The sequence below is a fragment of the Rhinatrema bivittatum genome, chromosome 2 (genome assembly GCF_901001135.1).
Source record: "Rhinatrema bivittatum chromosome 2, aRhiBiv1.1, whole genome shotgun sequence".
NCBI classification, from domain to species: domain Eukaryota; kingdom Metazoa; phylum Chordata; class Amphibia; order Gymnophiona; family Rhinatrematidae; genus Rhinatrema; species Rhinatrema bivittatum.
Genome location: NC_042616.1, coordinates 222868292 through 222889428, shown reverse-complemented (window position 1 = coordinate 222889428; position 21137 = coordinate 222868292). Strand labels below are relative to the sequence as shown.

Genomic DNA, 21137 nt, shown 5'->3' with positions numbered 1-21137 from the left:
CCCTTGATCCAGCTCTCTAATCACCCAGTCAAAGAAATTGATCAGATTTGTCTGACAAGATTTCACCTCTGGTAAAACCATGCTGCCTCAGATCTTGCAATCCATTGGATTCCAAAATTGCACTATCCTCTGTTTTAGCAGCAATTTTATTAGTTTGCTCACCACAGAGGTCAGACTAACCAGACTAACTGTAGTTCCCAGCCTCCTCCTTGCTTCCACTTTTATGAATAGAAACCATACCTGCCCTTTTCCAGTCAGCCTGTGGAGCTACCAAGACATCTAAGTTCCCTTAATACCCTCGGATATATCCCATCCGGCCCCATTGATTTATCTACTTTGAGCTAGATATTCAAAGCACATTTAGTGCTAGATTGCCAGATAAGTAAGACTTTTCTGGCTATGTAGCGGCTGCTAAATATCCAATTATGTTCAGCAGCTGCTACATAACTGAATAAGTCACTGGATAGCCAGATAAGTGGTGAGCGGGCAGTGGACGGATCGGGCAGAATCACTTATCCAGTTAAGTTAACTGGATAAGTAGCGATATTCACTCTTACCTGGTTTAAGTTAATCAGATAAGTTTGACCAGAGCAGGTCTGCTTTAGCCCTACTTATCTCACCCAGTTAAGTAGGGACTTCTACACTGATATTTTGGCGGTATAGCCATGCCACTGCATATCCCTTGTAACTTACCCCTGATAACTTTAAAAATTGGGCCCTTTAAGTTTAGTTCGTTCCTCACAAGCAAATTGTTCTGAAAGTTGATTGACGTTTACCTCACTTCCGGTCTTATTTGTGTTCGTTTTTATGTGGTCCTGCTCCAGGCCCTTACACACTGAACACTAAACAGAAATATTTATTAAGAAATTCTGCTTTTTCCTCATCAGCCTCAACATATCTTACATTATCATACATTAGTCCACATATTTTCTATTTTTTAATTCCCCTCTGTAACAACCATGTAACTCAACAAAATGCAGAGCAAGAACTATATTGTTATTAGTTTCAACTGTATCGGAGAATTGAGACTTAACTGAAATAGCCAATACTAGTTAGACATACACGCTATTGTAGACGCTTCAGCTTGTACTTTACATTCGACTCATTGGAATTTTGACCTTCATAATAGGCATCATCGTTAATGCTTTCGCGTATTTCAACTCTGCCTTATATTTAATCATATGGTCAATTCAGTTCGTTTTGAGAAATTTTTTAAACATATTTTTCAAGACATTTTCTTATGCATTTAAAATAGACTCCATAAAATTTTCTTGTGCAAAAATCAGCACTTATCTTATTTGTATCACTCGATCCACATCCTTTGATATCTTGCTGCAATAGGCAAGAAACCGATGACCCAACACTGGACCGTGTTTCGGACTGCTGCCAAAATTACTCAGTCCTTTCTCAAGGGTTGAACATTCTGCGTCAAAAAAATAATTTTCTCATAAATCCACTACTGACTTCCAAATAATACGTTCATTCACAGGGTAAAAAGTGTGTTTTAAATGGGCTGGTCTGAAGATCGCCCTCCTTGTATGTAGGTAAAAGGTCGATGACTGTCACACAACTGCACTCTAGCAGAGGCTTTCCCGAGGTGGGTACATAGTTTTGGATCTTCAACACTTTGTCCATAGTTCTGGTTGGTAAAAACATCCACAGGAAAAGGAAGTGTAACTCTCTGCAGATACCCTCAGGTCACCTGGGGGTGGTTTTCATTTATTTTGAGAATCAGTGTAAAAATGGGGACTGGAGGGGTAAAAAGTGCCCTTGGACTTTGCAGGATGAAACTTGGCTCCTCAGTGTGTACATGAGGAGCGAGTGAAGAGATGCTGTGATAGGGACTTCCAAATACCTCCAAGATGTAAATAATGCACAGGAGGCAAAGGTTTTTCTCAGCTCTAAAACAAGAGGTTAGAGCAGGGGTCAGGAACCTTTTTGGCTGAGAGAGCCATAAACGCCACATATTTTAAAATGTAATTCCATGAGAGCCATACAATATGTTTAAAACTAAATACAAGTAAATGTGTGCATTTTATGTAAGATCACACTTTTAAAGTACAATAAGTCTCTGAAAATATTACACCAGGCCTTAAGACACCAATACATCTCCTATTAGGAAAACGGACCAAGTCAGGCTGCTATAGAGTCCTACACAGAAACTACACGCCAGCAGAAAACCTCACCTGAATCACGTGCTGTCCCTCACCTAACATAGAATAAAGAGACCAAAACGCATAACAAGAAGCATGCAGACAAAAACTGAATTGGAAACTGCAACAAGCCAGAGTCTCTGTATGCAGTGTAACAAAGGAAAAAAGAAACATCACCCATCCTTATAAAACAAATCAAGAAATATAAAATCATCAGCAGTAAAACTGTACTAACAAAAAGAACAGATTTCGAAACAGCTGATGAGTGGAATATCCAATAATTAAAAACTCATATAAAACATTTCCAGATACCAACAAAATATTTCAAAATAGCAGACACAAAGATCCAGTAATGAAAAATAATAAGGATACAAAAATTTTTTTGCTCTGCATACCTGGGAACGTTTGATATCCAGGTGTCCTGAGATTGTTCTGAATTAGCAGGAGGTGGGGTGGTTTGCTTGGAACTTTCTCCTCTCTCAGTCACATACCAGCGCTCTCTCTCACACTGGCTCTCAATGACACACCTATACACACATGCTCTCAGTCACTCACATATACAAATGTTTTTTCTCTCTCACTTATATAGGCTCTTAATTACACATTTACACACATGCTGTCTATCTTTTCACGCTTACACACACACAGGCTTTCAATCACATAAATACATGCTGTCTTTTTCTCTCACACACAGACTCTCATTCACATGCTTACAAACATGTCCTCTCTTTCTCTCATTTACACACAGGCTCTCAATCACATACTCACATGCTCCCTCACCTAAATCAGCTCTCAATCACACACAGACACACATGGTCTCTCTCTCTCATTTAAACACAGGCTCTCAATCACATACTCACATGCTCCCTCACCTAAATCAGCTCTCAATCACACACAGACACACATGGTCTCTCTCTCTCATTTAAACACAGGCTCTCAATCACATACTCACATGCTCCATCACCTAAACCAGCTGTCAATCAGACACAGACACACATGATCTCTCTCTTACTTATACACACAGGCTCTTAATCATACATACACATGATCTCTCTCACACACAAAGGATCTCAATCATACACACATACTCTTTCAAACAAACAGGTTTTCAATTACAAACTTACACATACAGGTTCCCAATGGTAAACTTACATTCATGCTCTCTCTCTCACAGGCAGGATCTCAATCACAGACATACTCTCTTTCACATATACAGGCTCTCAATCATTCACATACATGCAATCTCTCACTCACACACACAGGATCTCAAACACACATGTTTGCTCGCTCATTCACTCTCTCTCTCCCCCTTCCCCCCCCCCCCCCCCCGGGAACTCGCGGCAGCAGCAGCCACCTCCCAACGCTAACCTCCTTCATTTTCAGCCCTCGCGGAGGCGAAGGCGGAGTCCCATCGGCCGCGGTTGAAGATTTTCATTTTCCTCCGAGCCGCGCTGCAGTCTTCTTCCCGTCGGACACTAGCGTGCCTGCGCGGGTCTTCCCGCGCAGGCACCCGATGCTCTCCACTTCCTCTTCCGGGCCGCGGGAAGAAGAGAGCACCGGCGTGCTCTCTTCTTCCCGCGGCCCGGAAGAGGAAGTGGAGAGCATCGGGTGCCTGCGCGGGAAGACCCGCGCAGGCACCCGATGACTCCAGCGCTGGCACCCGGCTGACACCCGATGACTCCCGCGCAGGCACCCGGATGACTCCAGTCGGCGTGCTCTGGGGGGAGAAGAGAGCACGCCGGTGCCGCTGACTCCAGCTGTCCTGCCGCGTTCCGCCCGGGCTGACAGCATTTTAAGCCCGGGCGGCGGAGGACCGGGGAGCAGCTGGGTCAGCGGGGAACCGCGAAGTATGGCGACACTTGTCTGCGAGCCAGATGCAGCCCTCAAAAGAGCCATATCTGGCTCGCGAGCCATGGGTTCCCGACCCCTGGGTTAGAGTATAAGGATGCAAGGGGGGTAAACTCAGAAGCCACCTGAGGAAGTATTTCTTCACAAAAGAAGCGAGTTGCAGATAAGGAACAGTCTCGTAGTGGAGGCAAAAGCAGTAACAGAATTCAAGATGCATGAGGTGTGAGCACAGAGGCTCCCATAGCCACAGAGAGGAGAAGGAAAAGGCAGCAGTCTGCTGCAGTTTATGGCATCGTAAAAGGAAGCAAAATGTTGCAGGCTGGATGGACCTTATGGTCTTTATCCGCTGCCATATTCTATGACAGCATTACTACTTAGAAATAATTGCAGTTAGGATGATCCATAATATCTAATTCTTTTTTTCTTTTTTTTTTTTTCTTTTTTTAAAGCTTTTAGAACAGTTGGGCAAACAGTCCTGGAGATATCCTTCCAGTTCTGTATGGTGGGATGATCTGAAGAAAAAAATGAAATTGAATGAGGAAAACTCTAAGGTAAGAGTGGGGCCCTTAGTTGCACCCGCAAATAACTGACTGGGTGATGCGGCCAACATTGCAGAAGTCTAGAGCAGGACGAGGAGTGGAATGGGAGGGAAAGGTGAAACAGGACAGTCCAGAAGTGCTTCAGGGATTATGTAGAAACCTGTAAAGGTTGACAGGGAAAGAATTTAAGGCAGTGATATTCACCTCTGACTTGGGATGCACGCTTGATTCTTTTACATGAAAGCTGTGTTAAAACTGCACAGAACACGGTACAAGATTGTACTGCATTAAATAGAAAAACAGAGCTTCTGGAAAACCGCCTCAGAAGATTAAATCTAAGACTGTTGAATTTCCCAAAAGTTATGGGAGAGCTACCTAGAGTGACTCTACGTAAATCCCTGATCGAGGTTCTGCATATTGCTTCAGATGAAATTCCAGCCTTTAATAAGGTGTGTTTTCTGCCATATACCCGATCGAGGGGAAATGAAAACTATAACCAGCTGGAAATGGGAAATTTAACAGAATTTTTAGAATCATCGACAACAGAAATATTGGAAAGGGCCACCTTCTTAATTTCCTTTAATTATGAAAATGATATGGGACTTGTAATGAGAAACTATTTCCAGAACATGGGAACCCAGTTTATGGGCCAGTTTCTGCAGATCTTTCCGGACCTGGCGAAAGCCACGCAGGAGGGAAGGAGGAGGGGGTTCTTGGCCCTAAAGCAGGAGGCTAGGGCGTTGGGTGCCAATTTCCAACTGAGGCACCCATGCAGGTGCATTGTAAAATATAACAACAACACATATTTTTCTAACCCCAGAACATCTCAAAGCGTGTCTTAACTCCCAAAATAGGTTGATGAGGGCATAATCACCTATAGTTAGTCCAATATCTCAATAAAGTTATAAAAGGATTGAGTAAAGCAAGCTAATGGCATTTTCCTTTTAATTTTCTGTGTGTTAAAAATTGGCTTCCTTGTATCTCTAATGTCCGCCCCCTTCTCAATATATACTAGTGGACTGGAAAAATGGTTTTTCTTTTGATTCTTTATCTTTTTTTTGTATATTTCTGTGCAAAGATATTAAAAGCTTTGTAATTATTTTGAAAATTCAATAAAGAGAAAAAAAAAAAAAAAAAGTGCAGTCAAATAGAACGGCTAGCGTTAATAGTAATTCAGTTCACCTCCGTTGTAATTCAGTTCACCTCCGTTTGAAATTTGATTATATTGTTGTTTTTATTTCAGCATTAATAGAGCATGCTAAACAAATTGCACTGAATTTTTTAAAGCATATAGACATGTAAAATGCCATTGTGCATGTTCATAGGCTTTTTGAAAATTACCCTGGGGATTGTGGGTGTAAAAGTGTGCAAGGAAGCAATTTCATGCAAACTTGCACTTACTTGAAAGATGCATTGCCAGGGATGGAATTAGAGTGGGGAAACTATTTGCATGCAACCTTTCTAAAATCCAAAGCATTAGTGTAAATCCCTGCAAGCATAAATGGCACTCGAGGGCATTCCTGCAAATTTTCTGAGCTGGCTTACGCGCGTAAATCCAGCTTGAACATTGTGGCTGAAGGCCACATGCACAAAGTACAAGACTTCAGCCTGAAGTGCTGCGTTATAAAATTGGGCTCTCGATGTAGATAGGAGACTGTTTCCCAGGGAAATTTGCAGTGCCCGTTGGATACCCAAGGCAGTTTACTTCATGAAACATCTCAAAATAAGCATGCAAAAGTGACTGCACTTTAAAAAAAATAAAAATAAAAATTGTTTTGCATTTTAACACATTACACACATGAAGATTGTTTTAATGCATTTTCTATTTAAGGCACTGGCAATGCAGAATTCTCTGCCTATGAATTATTATGTGGCGTTCCATCATATCAAGGCACTGCTACCCCAGGATTGTATCCTTGTTAGTGAAGGAGCCAACACCATGGACATTGGTCGTACCATAATTCAGAACTATCAGCCCCGTCACAGGTCAGGTATTTGTAGCAAATTTTTGGCATAGCCTTGATAGTATACACAACACTGTACACAGTACCTATCAGTCTGTCGATGCGGAGAGATGAGCTGCTTAGGTCCTAGTGCTGACTATGCAAGGGATGCGATGCAAGATATTTGCTGATATGCTTTGATTCCATGTCCATTCTATCGCAAGCTGTTTCACCTTGAGCGTGCTATTTGCAGCTATGAGCTGATTTGCCATATTTAGTGCCAATCACCTATGCCCCTGCTGCATGATGAAGTACTGAATTGGTAAGACAGAAGAACAAAAAAAGAATATATTGGGCACTTCCAGATAACTAGGAAACAATGAAACCTGGCAAGGTGTATAGTTCACTGTGCCTATCAGTGCTTTTCTGAATTCGTTGAATGTGTTCTATATGTTCTTTTTTTGATCTTACAAGTTTTGTTTGGAGAGTCCCCACCTATGAGGTATGCACCTTATTGGCATAATTTCTAAGAAGAGAGATGAGCCATGAGCATAAATTAACATCTTTTTCTTATGTAGGTTGTTTTAACTATTGTGTTTATTTCCAGCACCTTATATTTCACAGGCAATAGTCCAGATTCAGCAGTGCAATCTAGGTGAAAGTGAACGGGTAAGAGGGTGAGAGAACCAGGGAAAAGGCCAGAATTGGACATTTATTTATTTATTTATTTAGCTAGCTTGCTATTTATTTAGCTTGCTATTTATTTAGCTAGCTAGCTAGCTAGCTAGCAAGCACTTTACTATACCGACCTTCATGGTTAGGGGACCATATCAGATCGGTTTACATCGAACAGGAGAATTGTAACAAAAACAGTAATAGTAAATTGAACAGGAAAAGCAAAGTTACATTTAACAAGGTTGGTAAACTTGGAGGCATAGATAGCTGGAAAGAAAAGGCTTAAGAACTCAGTAAACCAGGAGTGTAAACAATTGTAGAATCAGGGATCTTACTTATGTAAGATCCTCTTACATAAGTAAGAGGATCTGTATAGTAACAGGAAGAGGCTAAGCAGATGGGAAGGCAATGAACAAAGTGACTTTTAGGTCTGCCACCAGAATGTTAGAAAGGAAGGGATAATTAAAAGAATTGATTCCACCAGTGAGAAGTGAGAATCTTGAAGAAGCATGATGTATATGAGTGGTTTTTGTTTGTTTATTTTTTACTTATTTTAATTCCTGTACCACCATAAGCACATGATCTTTGATTGATGTATTTTGTTAAGATTACCTCACCCTGGTGAGGAGTGCTTATATAAATACTGAATAAGTTCTTTTTGTTGTTGGAATATCTGCAAAAATAATTTTAACTCGTCCTTACAGAAGAACCACCAAGCACAACTATACACAAAGATATATCAGCATACATCAACCATCAATAAGCAATTTTTTTCTTTTAGCTTACTCAGTGGAAGCCATAACCTGCAGACCTTGCAATCCTGACGGTGACCCAGAGCTCTGTTTAGAATCCCAAACACAAAGCAATTAATATTCCAGAAAGGAATACTGGGCGTGCCCCATTGTCTGCTTGCAGCCTATGAATTCTCATATGATTTTCCAATGACTGCCAAGCCTGAATGAAGAAGACCTAAGCAGAATACCCATAGGATTTATGAATCAAAGCCTTGGCCTTGGGTGGAACGTCATAAAAAGAAGTGTCCTGTATTCATGAAATTGTGCTGTCTTCTGCTCCTGTATGAGTCATGAGCTTGTCCAAATCCTCAATTTCCATTGTCTTCAATTCCTGCAAGAGGAAATTCGGGGGTGGGGATGGGGAAGGATAATTTATTTGTCCGTTGTTATCAAATACATTTCCTAACCATTACAGAGCAAATATGTACGAATCTTCTTGCGTGAAAGCCTAAACAGTACAAACCATCTAGATTCCAGGTCACCCCAGGTTGCTTCCTCTCATACATTTGAACTTCTTTCCAAAATGCCATTATGAAGGCAATTTTCAAAGCCATTTACACAGTAAATAGTAACTTACCTGGATAAATCACCGTCTGACAATTAACCTCCCTCAATCCAGCCAAAAGGATGAACGGGCTTCCAAAACGCATGGGATTTTAGCCATATTTGGGAAAGGCATTCTAAGAGGGGCAGGCTTTGGACAGGATCAGTAAAATAGCCTGCAGAGAATATATTTTCAGTTTTGCATGTGGCTTCTTTTTTTTGGGGGGGGAGGGGGGTGCGATTCCCCCATAAAAATTCTATCTGCACAAAAGTCAAGTGCAAAAGTCTGCAGACACTGTGCCAACAGCAGTTTTCAAAGGGGAGGGTATGCCTGATTTTTCCTTTGAAATTTAATGAAAAATCTATGGAGTGAATTTTCAATTGTGTGAAAGTTGCAATTTTCAAAACCAATTTCCATGTGTAAAACCTTTTGAAAACTTAAAAAGCTGAATAAATTCCCAAATATTAATTTACCTGGATAATTTCTGAATTATCTGGTTAAATGTCTCTAAATATGGACCTCAATTTTTCAAAACCAACAAAATATGTGGCTTCCAGTGGTGTGGTCTAGCTGACTTAATTCAGTGTTCTGCTATATATCTATTTTAAATAACTAGTTGATACAGCTATCCAGAATACCTCCATAATTGTCTCTCAGTAGCTTTCAGATCAGCAAATCAAGCACTGTGTGTTAGAGGATAAATATGTTTTCCCTGTACGTACCCGGATCAGTCCAGACAGTGGGTTGAGCCTCCTGTCCAGCAGATGGAGACAGAGAAAAACTGAAAAGGTATCCTATATCAGAACAGAGCCTACCCTGCATCCCTTCAGTATTTCTCTGTCTCCAGCAGATGCAGGCAACTGAACCTGCGGTTCCCTTCTTTTCCTCACTTTGGGGTTTTCTTCTCAGATTTTGCAAGATCAAGCAAGTATTCACTATCCTTTTATAATTTAAGGATCGAAATTTTTTATGCACAGTTTCTCTGATTGCATTCAAAACTTCTGCTCTGACGGAGACAGCTCTGTCTCCTCGCCCTGCTGGAAGCCTAGGGGGGCTTTCCCCTTGATTATTCAGCCTGGGCTCCCTTTCCCAGGAACCTGTTTGCTGTTTGGGGCGATACTGGTGGTCCAGTCACTCCCCCTTTCTGGCTGCACTGACCCTGAGAAGCTAATACCTCGGTTCTCCCAGCAGGGAAGATTAATTCCCCTGCAATTGCTCAAAAAATAACAGCAATTACCTTGGCAGACAAAGCAGGTTTAATTTCTCCCTGCTCTGATTAAGTAGAAGTTGCGTGCAGGGTTCATTCGCCTGCACACGCTTACCCTTGCAACCCGGCTCAGCTAATCGTCTCTGCGGCGTCTCCCTTTGATCATGCCGCGTCCTTCTGCCTGCCTAGCCTGCGGGGAGCCTGCTTTGCGGCTCTCCCGTGACGGGCTCTGGTCCGGGTGCCTGCCAGGTGGGGAGGGTCCCTCTGCGGCAGCACTGAGACTGAAGGCCCGGGGTCGACCTTCCCAGCGTGTGGCTAGGCCGTTCCCTGCCCGAAAAAACCGCGGGAATGGCATACATTTTGGGGGAGGTTTTTTCTTCAGAATTAGGGCGGGAAGAAGGAGAGCCTGATTTAACTGTTTTCCCACCGGCTTTAAGCCCCATTCACTCTTCGGAGGGGATTTCTGACCCTACCTCCTCCCCCTTACCCAGGAAGCCTAACCCGCAAGGTCTTTCTTCCTCTGATCCGTTGCAAGGCAGTGGGGTTCTCTCGGACAATGCCACCACGGTGGCCTACATCAACCGACAGGGAGGCACCAGAAGTCGCCTGGTGACTCTGGAGGCCAGCAAGCTGTTTGCCTGGGCGGAACGTCACCTGGATAGTTTGTCAGCTTCCCGCATTGTGGGGAAGGAGAGTGTTCAAGCCGACTCACTCAGTCGTTAGCATCTAGACCCCAGAGAGTGGGAGCTGTCCGGAGCGATGGTTCTGATCGTCCGCAGGTGGGGTCCCCCCCACTTAGACTTGATGGCCACTCTGAACAACGCAAAAGCTCCCAGGTTCTTCAGCCGCAGAAGGGAGCACTGCTTGGAAGGAGTGGATGCCCTGGTTCTTCCCTGGCCTCCTATACGTGTTTCCCCCTTGGGAAAGTACTCAGAAGAATAGAACTTCCATCGGGGACCTGTCATTCTCGTGGCACCCGTGTGGCCCCGCAGACCGTGGTACGCGGATCTAGTGAACCTCGCGACAGATGGTCCTCTTTGCCTCGGCCATTTTCCACACCTGCTCCAGAACAGATATAAAGAAGTTGTATCCACTCTATTGCGGGCCCTAAGCATTCTACCTCTCTGCTTACGTCCAGGTTTGGAGAGTTTTTGAGAATGTCTGTGCTGAGTCTGGAGTGCCGGCACACAAGGCTCCGGTATCCCAGGTCCTCTCATTTCTCCAGAATGGCCTTTCTAAGGGTTTATCTTTCAACTCTTTACGGGTACAGGTTTCCGCTCTCGGGTCCCTCTTAGGTAGTATCAATGGTTACGTGGTGGCGGCTCTCCAGATCTCGTTCGATTCCTCAAGGGGACCAAGCATTTGAATCCGCCTGTCTGAGCTACTTGTCCCTTGTGGAGCCTTAACTTGGTGCTTCGGGTTCTCTGCGAGGCGCCCTTCAAACTCTTCTGGCGGGCTACGCTTAAGGATCTGACTCTTAAGACCGTTTTCCTTGTCTCTATTTGTTCCGCCAGGAGGGTGTCGGAGCTCCAAGCGTTGTCTTATAGGGAGCCTTTTCTCCGTTTTTCTGATTCAGGGGTCTCCCTTAAGACGGTACCATCGTTCTTGCCGAAGGTTGTGTCTTCCTTTCATGTCAATCAGTCGGTGAAACTTCCTGCTTTTTCTCCTGAGGTCATTGCAACACACCTGGTGGTGACCTGTGGCGCCTTGATGGAAAATGAGTGCTGCTGCGCTACTTGCAGGTTACAAATGAGTTTCAGGTCTCTGATCATCTCTTTGTCTTATGGAGCGGCCCAAATAGAGGGAACAAGGCTTCTAAGGCTACGATTGCTTGCTGGCTAAAGGAGGCGATTGCGTCGGCATATATCTGTTAGGGCCGGATGGTTCCAGAGGGTTTAAATGCCCACTCTTTGCATTCACAAGCTACTTCTTGGGCGGAGAGTAGTCTGTCTCTCCGCAGGAAATTTGCAGAGCAGCTACTTGGAAGACTCTGCATACCTTTGCTCATCATTATCGCCTCAACATGCAGGTGCCAGTTTTTGGCTCCTTCGGACAGCAGGTGCTTTGAACGGGACTGTCTCGCTCCCACCCTGTATAGGGAAGCTTTGGTACATCCACTGTCTGGACTGATCAGGGTACATATAGTGAAAGGAAAATTGGTTCTTTGCTAATTTTCGTTCCTGTAGTACCACGTGTCAGTCCAGACTCCTGCCCAGGTACTGTTGCTACGTCCGCTCGAAGTTCTTCCTCTTGTTTCTTCACAGCAATTTGGAGGAGCTCTCTGCTTCCTATCAGAACTTTAAGGCACCGGAAGCATCTACTAGATGAATTTGAATATATATGTAAGAGCAGTTGTTTACAGAGTTTTGAATTGTTCAATTTAACAGTTATTTGTTGCTTGCTTGATCTTATACTGGTTAACTTTCTATTTATCTGCTTTGATAATGTTTATATTGAAGGGATGCAGGGTAGGCTCTGTCCTGATGTAGGATATCCTTTCAGTTTTTCTCTGTCTCCATCTGCTGGACAGGAGGCTCAACCCACTGTCTGGACTGATCCGTGGTACTACAGGAACGAAAATTAACAGGTAAGAACCTCTTTTCTCTCTTCCTTTTACCTGCAGGCTCGATGCTGGTACGTTCGGGACAATGGGAGTTGGACTGGGATTTGCCATAGCAGCTGCTATGGTGGCTAGGGATCAGAATCCAGAGCAGAGAGTGGTCTGTGTAGAAGGAGATAGCGCGTTTGGGTTTTCTGGCATGGAAGTGGAAACCATTTGCAGGTAAAATGTTTTGGACCCTTGAATGGAATCATTTTTCACAAACCTAAAGTCTGATGTGGTAAAGAGTGTGCCTGTTGTAGGTGTTTGTGTTGCATGCCAAGGAAGAGAAGCGCGTACCATTGCTACTATCTCAAGTAAGTATTTTATGCATTGTATATGTGAGGAGGAGAAAGGAAAGAATTAATTCTACTATGGTAGATGTCCTTTGTGCAAAGCTATATGCATAAAATGTGCCATACTGGGTCAGACCGAAGTTCCATTCAGCCCAGCATCCTGTCTCTTGACAGTGGCCAGTCCACATCATTAGGACGTTCTCAGCCGGTCCCAAACAGTAGATCTTTTAGGGATAAATCCATTTGATCACTCTTCTCTTTACCAAAACATAACCAACACACACTTTTTAATGGAATTCTTACAAACATATGCATATATTTGAACCACAAATAAGTCTTCTTAAAACAGTGATAAATCACAGAGGCTCTTCAAGCATCAATCCACTCTTCATAATGTACATGATACTGAGGTTTCATTCAGGTTTATAAACAGGCCTCAATCTACTGGCATGATTGTCAGGACCATTGCTGATCATTGTTGTGGTTGGGCTAGGCAGTGAGCACTGCAGATGACTCTTCTAAGACAGATAATTTGATGTTGGTGTACAGTCTTCATTTTCTTGGAAAACTTGCAGAATATGTTGTTGCTCCCATGTTAACTTATTAAATCCGTATGCTCAACTATCTTGACCAGAGGCAATCTGATTTTAAAATGGGGCATAATATAGAGACTGTCCTTGTATCTGTGGCAGATGACCTGATTAGATTCTTAGAGACATGACACTATTGATCACTGAATCCTATTGAGATGATTGAGTTTTGTGTCTTGATGGTGTTGCTATGGCATGGTGTGAATCCTTTCCGTCTGGTCACTCTGATGATGTAATTACTGATGAACTTTGTTCTTCCCTTTGATCTGTGAACTCTGGAATCCCCAAGATCCAGTGATCTCACACACTTATGCAGTATATAGTTGAGACCTTTGGTGGAGGAAATCAGGAATCTCTGTCTTCAGTTCTTTATCTACGATGATGACATCCAACTTTGTGAGGGTAATAATTTTGAGCAGCCCAGATTTTAAAAAATGGACCTAATGCAACTTTGAAAAATCCTGGGTGTGTGCGAAAAACAGTCAACATAAACACGCGTATTGTATGCCTTCTTGAGAACAAGTGCAAATATGTGCGTATAGATTTACCTGCTTACTTTTGAACATCAAACGTGTGTGTAAAAGGTTTCTCCATCCCCTGGAATGCCTCTTTGATGTGTGCATTAAATACAAAATCACTTTTATATATACAACCCATTTGTATGGCTAAAATTGGGTTTTATGCACATAAATAGCTTAGAAATTTGCCCCCTATCTGCCCTTAGGTTCTAATAAAGAAACTGCAGTAACATTGATAAAGGACTGGAAGTGATTAGGAGATGGATGCTTAATTCTCAAGCTCAAACCCTTTAAGACCAAAGTTCTCAACATGGGGAAACTATGGGGCGGATTTTCAGAGCCCTGCTCGCGTAAATCCGCCCAAAACCGGGCGGATTTACGCGAGCAGGGCCCTGCGCGCCGGGAAGCCTATTTTACATAGGCCTCCCGGCGCGCGCAGAGCCCCGGGACTCGCGTAAGTCCCGGGGTTCTCGGAGGGGGGCGTGTCGGGGGGCGGGCCCGGTCGTCGCGGCGTTCCGGGGGCGTGTCGGCAGCGTTTTGGGGGCGGGTACGGGGGCGTGGCTACGGCCCGGGGGCGTGGCCGCGCCCTCCGTACCCGCCCCCAGGTTGCGGCCCGGCGCGCAGCAGGCCCGCTGGCGCGCGGGGATTTACGTCTCCCTCCGGGAGGCGTAAATCCCCCGACAAAGGTAAGGGGGGGGTGTAGACAGGGCCGGGTGGGTGGGTTAGGTAGGGGAAGGGAGGGTAAGGTGAGGGGAGGGCAAAGGAAAGTTCCCTCCGAGGCCGCTCCGATTTCGGAGCGGCCTTGGAGGGAACGGGGGGAGGCAGCGCGGCTCGGCGCGCGCAGGCTATACAAAATCGACAGCCTTGCGCGCGCCGATCCAGGATTTTAGTGGATACGCGCGGCTCCGCGCGTATCTACTAAAATCCAGCGTACTTTTGCTTGAGTCTGATGCGCAAGCAAAAGTAGGCTGATCGCGCTTCTTTTAAAATCTACCCCTATCTGTGGCGGACCTTGATCTGAAATTGTGCCTGGACTCGCTCACACTTCCTGTTAAAGGTCATGTACAAAGTTTGAGAGTCTTGTAAGGCACTATACTTGGATTCTCAAATTTCTAAAGTGGCAAAAGGTGTTGACTGCTTCCTGTTGAATATGGTCCTTTATCTCATTTGCTGAATGTGTACTTCGAAACTGAAATTTTATTTTTTTCTAAATCGATGTTTGTGAAAGAAGATTCTCCATGCCCCTTGCATGCTGCAGAAAGATAAATTATTTTAAATAAATAACTCCAACAACACACCGGAGCTCCACTTGCACTCAAAATTAATCAGCAATAAGAGATTAAATCTTTCAATAAGAGATTGTATTCAAACTAAGGAGTTGCCGTAATATAATATTATATGTGACAGTTTCAACATTTGACCAGGAATTTAAGTGTTTCTTGCACTTTTGTGTATGCTTTAAATAAATAACCCCATGCTCATCACATGGGATGAGAGGGCTCTTGGAAACGATATGGCATAATTTATTTATTTATTTACTTAAAAATATTTCTATACCGTCGTTAAGTTAAATACCATCACAACGGTTTACAGAAGGGCACGATAAAGAGAAATATAGGTGGTATAGATTACAAATTACTCGTGTGCCATCATAGTACGGTAACAATGTAAAATAATAAACTAGGTGTGTAAATTAAACCTGATTGTTAGGAACAAATTAGGCAGTTTGATTTTAACATTAATATGCTTATGTAGGTTACTAAAAACTTCTAGCTTGGTGCATCCTTATCGCTCAACTATTTTTCTCCTTTTCTTTATCTTTATAAAATGCTTGTTTAAAAAGCCAGGTTTTCATATTAGTTTTGAATAATTTCAGATTTGTCTGTAGTCTTATTTTGAGTGGCATGGTATTCCAGAGTACAAGACCAGCCCTTATGGCTCGCACAGCCCTACATATTTTTTTCCTATGGAAATAGTACTTATTGTAAGAAAAGTTTGCAGACTAGTACATTTTTAACCAGTTTCTAAGTTGTTTTTAGAAGAAAAATCCACCATAGCATTGATGATCTTTTCTTAATGAATTTTTATTCTTGTGAGGTGTTATAGGGAGGGGTAGGGAAGGGGGACTGGCATTTAAAATCTTAAGAAATGTAACTCCTTTTCTGCCTGTGGCTGGTTGAGCACCAACTTTGCAGGGTGTTCTGTCTGATGTTTCTAATGCTGGGACAGTGTTGAGCTCATATGCTCAACACTGTCCCAGCACTGTGTGACAGGGCAAAAGTCCTCAAGTTTCAAATATAAAAAATAAAATGACTGATACAACATGAATTGTTGACTGATACATGTGAATTGTTGCAGGTATAATTTACCAGTCCTTATTATCGTTCTAAATAACAACGGGATTTACAGCGGTTTTGATGAGAACACTTGGAAGGAAATGTTAACGTGGGGAGATCCTGCCTTAGTGTGAGTACCATTAGCAATCCCTGTGCACTGTAAACCCTGTTGTTGGAGCAGATCAAGGGACCTTGATGTCTGCACTGCTGTCGTCATAGCTGTGAAAGCGTAGTACCTGCTAAGCTAGAGGTAATATCTAATTCCTGGTCTTAGCCCAGTGACTGCTTGCAAAGATCTGAGAGATGGCAGCATCTCATAGTGTCCTCCATCTTAGCTGACAGGTGGCATGAGGCCTTGTGAGAAGCCTTGCACCTCAGCTAGAAATGTAAGATATTTTTCAGTTACCGCTGATTCATGTCACTGCTGCTGCTGCTTCTAGTTACCAACCTTGTTCAATTATTTGGAGCTGAAGTGTTTGTATCTGTGCTGGGCCCCAGAGATTCCTGCTTTTTTTTTTTTTGGGAGAGCAAAGCCAATTCAGTAATTGCTCATCCGCTTCCTGTCCTTCTGGGCAATCTTCGAAAGCCATTTGCCCGTGCAAATGAATATTTCCCAGAGTAAAGGGGCTTTGCAAGTGCCTGCTTTGATTTTAAAATTGTCCAATTGGAGGGTTATTTTCAAAGCCATTTCCACAGTGCTTTACCCGCCAAAATGTATGTAAATTCCACAGGTAATTTACTTTCGACTTATCCATGTTACAGAATTATCTCCTTAATGTGCAAGAAATTAATCACAGGATATTCCAGTAAATCCCATGACTAAACAATATAAACTCCTGCCTAAATACGGGTCAGCCTTTTTTGGTGTAGCCTTGCCGTTTCCAGATTATGACATACTACATAAGAAAATGCCATATTGGGTCAGACCAAGGGCCCATCAAGCCCAGCATCCTGTTTCCAACAGTGGCCAGTCCAGGCCATAAGAACCTGGCAAGTACCCAAAAACTAAGTCTATTCCATGTAACCATTGCTAATGGCAGTGGCTATTCTCTAAGTGAACTTAATAGCAGGTAATGGACTTCTCCTCCAAGAACTTATCCAATCCTTTTTTAAACACAGCTATACTAACTGCACTAACCACATCCTCTGGCAACAAATTCCAGAGTTTAATTGTGCGTTGAGTAAAAAAGAACTTTCTCCGATTAGTTTTAAATGTGCCCCATGCTAACTTCATGGAGTGCTCCCCATGCTAACTTCATGGAGTGCCCCCCGAAAGAGTAAATAACTGATTCACATCTACCCGTTCTAGACCTCTCATGATTTTAAACATCTTTATCATATCCCCCCTCAGCCATCTCTTCTCCAAGCTGAAAAGTCCTAACCTCTTTAATTTCATTATTTGTATAGATATTTTTTAAACTATTAATGGACACCATAACTTATTTGCTTCTGGTGTAGGCCATGTGACTTTTTTTTTTTTTTTAATCACGTCATGGCATTTTACGGTAATTTACATCAATGCAATTTATTTAAGCTGAGTGCTGTGTCACATGTGAGAGCCTCACCCCCCTCCTCCTGCATGTGTGATAATCCTATTTCCTGATCTGGACCTGGATCATCCTCCTTTTTCAGAGCACCTCCGCTCTCTCTGATTCCGAATGCCCGCTACGAGCAGGTTATGTCTTCGTTTGGGGGTAAAGGATACTTCGTTCAAACACCAGAGGAGCTGCAAGATGCCCTGAAAGCGAGCCTGGCAGACAGAGCCACACCCTCTCTTATCAATGTAATCATCGACCCACGCTCAGAGAGGAAGAAACAAGTAAGTGCCTACTCTGCTTCAATTTCCTTGCCTGCCTGTCTGCCTGCCTTCTATTTTTATCTAGTCTATGGAGCACCTTTCGTTGGCCACCAAATGCTCCTATTCCAGTCCCCCAGAAAGGTGCCGGCAGTTTTACAGGAGCACATCTTGTTAAAATGGCCTTTTAAAAAGGAAAAAATAAAGTGTAGCCCTTTCTTTAAAAAAAAAATTATTATTACGCCATTGGGCACGGCGCAATAATTTGTTTTTAAATTAGCTGGCCCTGACAATTTTAAAAACAAACTGGAAGATGGTGAGGCTTTAGATGGCCGTCAGGTCCTCTTTGTAGCTGGCCCTGGTGTCCAGCGTCAGGAAGCTGCTGCTTATTTTCCCCTGATGCTGCTAGGGAAAACGAAAGAAACTATATATGCAGGAAAGTCTTGCCTCGGCTTTTAGTAATCAACTAATTTCAGCTTATGCAAGAGTTATTGGACAGTGTGCCTGCACCATAATCTTTCAAAAAAAAAAAAGAATAGGGTCATTCATCAAAATGTGTTATGGCGTTAATTCATAACACTATTGCACGGTGCGAATGCAAATTTTTGGAAGGGGCTGGGTTTGGGCAGGATTAATTCAAATGAGGGGCAGTATCACACTGTGCGATATTATGTGTTACACTATTGCACGGTTTTAACACCGGAAATAACTACACCTTTTTTTTTCCTGGCGTTAAGCTGTGCAATATGCCTGAAATGGCAGTAATGCAATTCTCGTTAATTTTGCAAATTGCCTTTTGGCCATTTCTGGGCTTGTGAAGGGGAGTGGAGTGGAATAGAGAGAAAGAGAGAGCCTCTGAGGAGGCCTTCACAGTTTTTAACTATTTATATGACTATAGGAGGGCCAGCTAATAACTCGAAGTGAGGTGTTGGTGGTGGTTTAGGGGCTAGATTTCCATATAGAGTGAGATGTACGAACAGCACAGTACACCTTGGTGAAGATTTGATGTCATTTGGAGTGAGGAAAGTCTCACAAAGATGAGATTTCTGCTGTGTTATCTTGGCCTAGCTCTATGGTACCCTGTTATAGAGTTCATCAAGCTAGAGTGAGAGAATATGGTTTAAATGTTACACTGAAATATATTCAAAGTTTGAACTTGCCAAGCTTGCCTAATATTCATTAGTACTCATTCATCATTATAAATGAAGTTTATGCTAGGGTGGGTTGGGTTCCCCCCCCAATATTCAAAAGCCCAGTGAGCAGCAAAATTATCCAGATATCTTTGTCCAGGTAGCATTAGCCAAGAACATACTGCAGGATGCTTAAGTCCCTCTGAATATCTCGATCAAATTTAGCTGGTTAACTTTAACCAGCTAATTTTCCACTCACTGTAACACTGAATATTGCCTTATTAAGGAACACAATGAAAAAATTGGAAAGACCTTCCTTTCAAAAAAAAAAAGTTTGTGTGTTTCAGGAAAGTCTGCATCCTCTCTAGGCAACCATCTGAAATGCATATCTCCACTGATATTTCTCGACTTTTCAATAACCTCCTCAGTGATATAGGGGTGGAAAATTTATTTTCTGTAGAAAATTTTTCAGTTCCAAAAATTATTTCCTAAACTTCATTTATAATGATGAATGGGTGGTAATGAATATTAGGCAAGCTTGGCAAGTTCATATTTCTGTCTAACATTTAAACCACATTATGGGGTAATTTTCTACAAAGTTACACACATAAAAGTGCAAATCATAGCAATTTTCAAAAGTCCATTTATGTGTGTTGAACCTTTTGAAAATCCATCCCATGTAGTGAATTTTCAAAGGAATTGATTACAATAAAGTAGCAGTTTTCAAAAAAAAAATGTACACATATAAATCCTTTTGAAAATTACCTCCTAAGAGGGACTTGATTTTCAAAAGCATTACATGCTTAAAACTGGGTTTTCCATGTATAAATGTCCTTTACCCACATAAGTGGGCTTCTGAAAATTGCTACAATATATGCCATTGAAGTGTCCATAGGTTTTACCCACGTTAAGTGCACTTAAAACATGTAAATGGCTTTTGAAAATTGCTATGATTGTATGTTGCATTTACATGTGTAACTCCTTTGAAACTTTATTTGCAAGTGCTTTTATTGATTTTTTTTTGCTCCTCTAATCAAGTATTTCAGTTCAGCTCCTTGAAAAATTTAGAAATACAGCATGGGAAAGTACCTTCATTTTTGCTTTTGTTTTTTTCTTAACTAAATATATAGGTCAGTTAAAATGCCAAATCAGATCATAAATCTATTTACAACATCAGGAAAATTTGCTTAGAAAAATTTCTTATAATTTGTATGTCCATTTTATGTAAATTAGAAATAGATCTGCATGGAAAGATTTGTGGTATTTAATTTTCTTAAACCACAATATTTGGAAATATGACACCCCAGTAATTTATAGGAGGGTCAGAGATATGAGGTTTTCCAGAAAAGTTTGAACTGGAAATTTTTATATGCCAAGAAATGTTCGTGGATTGTGATATCTTTTATTGGACCAGCAAAAAAAAAATATGGTACAGTGCCTGAGCTTTTGATCCCACACAAGTCCTTTATCCAAATGTCAGGGCATTGCCAATGTCCCTTTTTTGTATTCCAAGGTTCCAAAGTGTTTTCTTCCCCTTGGAAAGGAGCTTTGAGCCCTAGTCAACAACCGGAGATACAACAGTAGGAATATGTTAATATTTATCTGTCCCTCTTCCTGCCATGTTTCAGGCATTACAATTTCTTGACACTAATACAATAATAGAAAAAAAAATGTACGTCTATCTGTGCCAGAGCAGGGAAAAAGAAAATATACACATCCTAATGCCAATGTACAGGATTAAATGTGTTTAATTTTGCATTTTAATTTTTTATTTCATATGTTTTTTTTATTCTAATTTGATTATTTTTCCTTTTTAGGATTTTCCATGGCTTACTCGTTCTAACATGTAACAGAAGATCCACAATTGCAGATTCATTTGTGTATGGGTTCACAGCAATAAAATCATTAGTCTTCCTCTTCTCTACCATTGTCATTGACAGGCTTCACAAGCTTGTATTCACTTTGCAGTTAGCTGGTCTGTTATATGCTTCAGTTTGAATTTATTGAGAATCATGGGAAATGTAGTTGAGAAGACATTTCATGTGAAAAAAAAAAATAAAGAAATTAACTATACTTCCCAACATGCATTCCCAGGTGTCAGTGGTCATGGCCAGGCAGACATGGGGTTCCACTTAGTTTCTGCAGGAATAACACGGCTCGTATTCAGTAG

General features: G+C 42.2%; 1 protein-coding gene across 1 annotated transcript; it reads left to right on the top strand.

Moving 5' to 3' along the window:
- The first annotated feature begins 1555 nt into the window (after window positions 1-1555).
- On the top strand, window positions 1556-20882 carry LOC115083257 (2-hydroxyacyl-CoA lyase 1-like). Its single transcript, XM_029587067.1, has 7 exons — window positions 1556-1597; window positions 4451-4552; window positions 6372-6526; window positions 12327-12485; window positions 16065-16172; window positions 17675-17861; window positions 20785-20882. The coding sequence occupies exons 1-7, from the start codon at window positions 1556-1558 to the stop codon at window positions 20815-20817; spliced, it is 786 nt and encodes a 261-aa protein (XP_029442927.1). The 3' UTR covers window positions 20818-20882.
- Window positions 20883-21137: the final 255 nt, after the last annotated feature.